At 41.5% G+C, this 4,921-nt stretch overlaps 1 protein-coding gene across 1 annotated transcript in view; it reads left to right on the top strand.

Annotated features, from left to right (window-relative positions):
- LOC103277251 (integrator complex subunit 8) overlaps positions 1 to 4,921 on the top strand; it is a 57,082-nt gene that overhangs the window by 12,590 nt on the left and 39,571 nt on the right. The window contains exons 7-8 of the mRNA XM_008074648.2: positions 1,052 to 1,152; positions 1,713 to 1,854. Coding sequence (XP_008072839.1) covers positions 1,052 to 1,152; positions 1,713 to 1,854 — 243 coding nt within the window. The remainder of the gene's footprint in view (positions 1 to 1,051; positions 1,153 to 1,712; positions 1,855 to 4,921) is intronic.

Genomic DNA, 4,921 nt, shown 5'->3' on the forward strand with positions numbered 1-4,921 from the left:
TACTTGGAAGGCTGAGGCGGAAGGATCACTGGAGCCTAGCAGGTCAAGGCTGCAGTGGCCAGGAGCGGCCACTTCACTCTAGTCTGGGCGACAGAGTGAGACTCCAACTCCAAAAAAAAAAAAAAAAATCTAATCTCATAAGATTATTATGAAAATCCAGTGGGAAGTTATAGTGTGTAAATTCTAAGGCAGTCTGGGCATGGTGGCTCACACCTATAATCCTGGCATTTTGGGAGGCCAAGGTGGGAGGACTGCTTGAGGCTAGGACTTTGAGACCAGTCTGGGCAACATAGTGAGACTGCATCTCTACAAAAAAATTTAAACCAAGTTAGCCAAGTGTGGTGGTGTGCACCTGTAGTCCTAGCTACTCAGGATGCCAATGCAGGAGGATCCCTTAAGCTCAGGAGTTCAAGGCTGCAGTGAGCTATAATTTTGCCACTGCACTTCTTCAACCTGGATGATACAGTGAGACACTGTCTCAAAAAAACAAAAACAACTAAAGCAAAGCACTGGGTAGATGCTTGTTCATTAAGTGATATTATCTTTTCTTGAAGGTATAGAGTTTACCCGTTTTAAATAAATTCTTTAAGCAAAACTTTTAACTTTTAAAATTACAAGTAGATAGCTTTAATTTCTTGGTTTTTTTTTTTTTTTAAGCTGCTGGGATCGTTGGCTGTTAGGACAGCTTTTAGTTTACAGGATCTGAAGTCTGTATATTAAATATATTATTAGCAATCCTTCTTCAGTCTTCCACCACAGGTGCATGCCACCATGCCTGGCTAATTGTTTGATTTATTGTAGAGACGAGGTCTCGCCACATTACCCAGGCTAGTCTCGAACCTCTGGGCTCAGGCAGTCCTTTCACCTCTGCCTCCCTAAGTGCTGGGATTATAGGCGTGAGCCACTGCACCCTGCTTAATTTTAGAATTTTAGAAAGAGGAGGTTTTCCCAGTAAGATATTTTTATGATTTTCTTCAACTTGTATTTTCCACTATAGAAACAAACTGCCATGATTTTTTTAAATGGATGCAACTTTACATGTGTGTTCTAGGAGGTAATACAGATTTTCATTGAAGATAATTTAACCTTCAGTTTACCTGTCCAGTTTCGGCAATCAGTACTAAGAGAACTCTTTCAGAAAGCTCAACAGGGGTAAGTAAGTAAGTTGAAAAATTACTTTTTGATCTTTGAATAAATGAGCAAGTGTATTCTGGTTTATCAGAAAGCTGCAAATTACCTATGAAATCGTAACATTCCTGTTCCTTTTGTTAATATGAGGGAAATTAACATAGCTAGAGGAGCCACTCTAATGTTCCTTCATATGGTTTGCTTAAAAGTGCATTGGGGAAAATTATGCATAGCAAAATTCCATTCTGCTGTCTAATATGTAACTAAAGTGCCCCTTGATAAATTTAAAATCTGTTATATTTTTTTTCCCGATTTGTTATTGATGTTTACTAGTTTGATTGAATATCCTGAACTCTTTTTTTTTTTTCATAAATAAACTTTGAACTTCAAAAAAATTTTTTTTTATTTTAAAGATGTGGGGTATGATTTCGGGTTAGGTACATATGTGGTCATCATACAGGTGAATATTCTAAAATCTTACCTCTCAAGAATAAATGATTCATTCTTGTGAATATAGTTTTGTAATACACACCTTTCTTTTATAGTAAAAATCAAATTAGTGGATCTGCTTTTATATTCTGCAGAAATGAAGCTCTGGATGAAATTTGTTTTAAAGCCTGTGCCTGTAACACAGTTCGCGATATCCTGGAAGGTAGAGCAATTAGTGTTCAGTTTAACCAGCTATTTCTTACACCTAATAAAGAGAAAATAGACTTTCTTCTTGAGGTAAGACATTTTTTCCCCTTTTGATTTATGGTTTTGCTTTCAGCTTAGCGGTGGCCTCTTAGTTGCAAATGCTATACCTCTTTTCTGTCTTTGTCTGTCTTGCCTTTCTGTTGCTGAGTGTTGACCCTGTTGACTGGCTGCACTCTTCTGCCTTGTCTTCTTTTTCTAGTTCTCTGTGTTTCTTCTACATCTTTAGGGGATTCATAACTTCTGCTTTGTTCTCCCTTTAGTGTTTTTGTTTACAGAACTTTTGTCTTTGGCTCATACTTCTCTTCTCAGATTGTATTTTCATCCAGAGCTTCAATCACTTGTTTATTAAAAATTCCCAAATCATACCTCTGTCCTCATGTGAGCTGCAGAATCTCTACCTCTTTTTTTTTTTTGAGTTGGAGTCCACTCTGTCGCCCAGACTGTGGCTGCTCCCGGCCACCGCAGCCTCGACCTGCTGGGCTCCGGCGATCCTTCCTTCTCAGCCTTCCGAGTAGATGGAACTGCAGGTGCGCGCTACCACGCCCAGCTAATTTTTGATTTATTGTAGAGATGAGGTCTCGCCAAGTTGCCCAGGTGGGTCTTGAACCCGCGGGCTCAGGCAATCCACTCACCTCAGCCTCCCCAAGCAAGGTATTACAGGCTGAGCCACCGAGCCCGGCTTCTACCTCTTTCTTAACAGGCTTAATTTAACAGACATTGAGAGAAATACATAAAGCACAATACAGCATTGCCAGCCACTCTAGAAACCCTTCTTTTGCTTTTTATTTTTATTTTTTGAGTGAAAGTCTCTCTCTGTCACCTAGGCTGGAGTGCAGTGGCACTACCATGCTTCACCACAGCCTTAACCTCCTGGGCCTCCTGAGTAGTGGGAATGACAGGTGTGTGCCACCACATTCAGCTAATTTTTTAATTTTTTTGTAGAAACGAGGTCTTGCAGTATTGCCCAGGCTGGTCTCAAACTCCTGGGATTACAGCTATGCGCCACTGCGCCCGGCCCCATTCATATGCTCTTTATCTACCACCTTTGCCTCCCCTTGAGGCAACCACTTCTCTGTCTTTTGTGATACTTATTTCCTTGCTGATTATATAGTTGTATTACCTTTGTATGCATACTTTTTTTTTTTTGAGTTGGAGTCTCACTCTGTTGCCCAGGCTGGAGTGCAGTGACTTGCTCATGGTCACCACAGCCTCAACCTGCTGGGCTCCGGCGATCCTTCTGCCTTAGCCTTCCAAGTAGCTGGAACTATAAGCATGCTCCACCATTCTCAGCTATGTATGCATTCTTAAAGAGTTTTCTTTAATTTGCATATTTTGAATTTCATATTAATTGAATAATACAATATGTATTCTTCATCTTCTTTCACTAAACAGTATATTTGTGAGATTTATTCAAGTGGTTAGATACAGTTTTTTTTCATTGTTGTGAGGTAGTCGAATATTATATAGACCATGGCACAATTTATTCTTTCTTATGGTGGTGGACATTTTGCTCTTTATAGTTTTTGGCTGTATACTATATGATGATGGACCTTTGTGTTGTTTATAGTCTTTACTGCTTGCAATGTATGTATGTGTAAGTGCACACATGTATCAGTTTACCTGTGTTACATATGTAGGGAGAGTATGTCTGCAACATTTCTTTTTAATATCACAGTGGTTTTTACCATCAACTTTCTTGAGTGTTCTCATCTGTTAGTATCCTTGCCAGCACCTGATATTGTCAGATTTACCTGTGAGGTAGTTGTATAATGGTATCTTATTAAAGCTTTAATTTTCATTTCCCTTATTACTAAGGAATTTTACAGATATTCATTTATTTTTTGTTCATAGAGATTTCATCTTTTGAGATACCTATTTCAAGTGTCATGCCTAATTTTTCTATTAAATTGTCTTTCTCTTTTTTTTGAGTTGGAGTCTCACTCTGTCGCCCAGACTGGAGTGCGGTGGCTCCTGGCCACCGCAGCCTCAACCTGCTGGGCTCTGGCGATCCTTCCCTCTCAGCCTTCCAAGTAGCTGGAACTACAGGCGCGCACTACCACACCCGGCTAATTTTTTGATTTATTGTAGAATGAGGTCTCACTAAGTTGCTCAGGCGGGTCTCGAACCCGCGGGCTCAGGCAATCCACTCACCTCATCCTCCCAAAGCGCAGGATTACAAGCTGAGCCACCGAGCCCGGCAAATTTGTCTTTTTTTAGGAGGTTTTTTGTAGGAGTTCTTTATATAGTTTGCCCTTTACCATTTTAAATATTCAGGTATCTTCTCTGAGTTTGATTCCTCTTTTAACTTTTTTATATTGCTTCATAAACTTAATTTTTTTTTTTTTGAGTTGGAGTCTCACTCTGTCGCCCAGACTGGAGTGCAGTGGCCGCTCCCAGCCACTGCAGCCTCGACTTGCTGGACTCCAGCGATCCTTCCACCTCAGCCTTCCAAGTAGCCGGGATTGCAGGCATGCGCTACCACGCCCGGCTGATTTTTTGATTTATTGTAGAGATGAGGTCTCGCTGCCCAGGCGGGTCTCGAACCCGCGGGCTCAGGCAATCCACTCACCTCAGCCTCCCAAAGGTGCAGGATTACAGGCTGATCCACCGAACCCGGCTCAACTTTTACTTTTTTTAACTTTAGTTTCTTTACTTGTAACACATAAAAATGCTGTTGCTGTTCCAAATATTTCTAATCTTCCTGCTATCTCAAATTTTGCTTTTAAAGACATTCTTTAGCCGGGCGCAGTGCCTCAGAGTGCCTGTGATCTCAGCACTTTGGTAGGCAGAGGTGAGAGGATTGCCTGAGTTCAGGGGTTTGAGACCAGCCTGGGCAACTTGGTGAGACCGCTTCTCTACAATAAATCAAACAAATTAACTGGGCGTGGTGGCACGCGTCTGTGGTTCCAGCTACTTGGAAGGCTGAGGCAGAAGAATCACCTGAGCCCAGCAGGTCGAGGCTGTGATGGCTGTGAGTGTGCCACTGCTTTCTAACCTCGGTGACAGAGTGAGACTGATTCAAAAAAAAAAAAAATTCAGCCGGGCTCTGTGGCTCAGCCTGTAATCCCACACCTTTGGGAGGCTGAGGTGAGTGGAT

Source organism: Carlito syrichta, unplaced genomic scaffold, assembly GCF_000164805.1.
Source record: "Carlito syrichta isolate Samal-C Ts95f unplaced genomic scaffold, Tarsius_syrichta-2.0.1 Scaffold316804, whole genome shotgun sequence".
Taxonomy (NCBI): domain Eukaryota; kingdom Metazoa; phylum Chordata; class Mammalia; order Primates; family Tarsiidae; genus Carlito; species Carlito syrichta.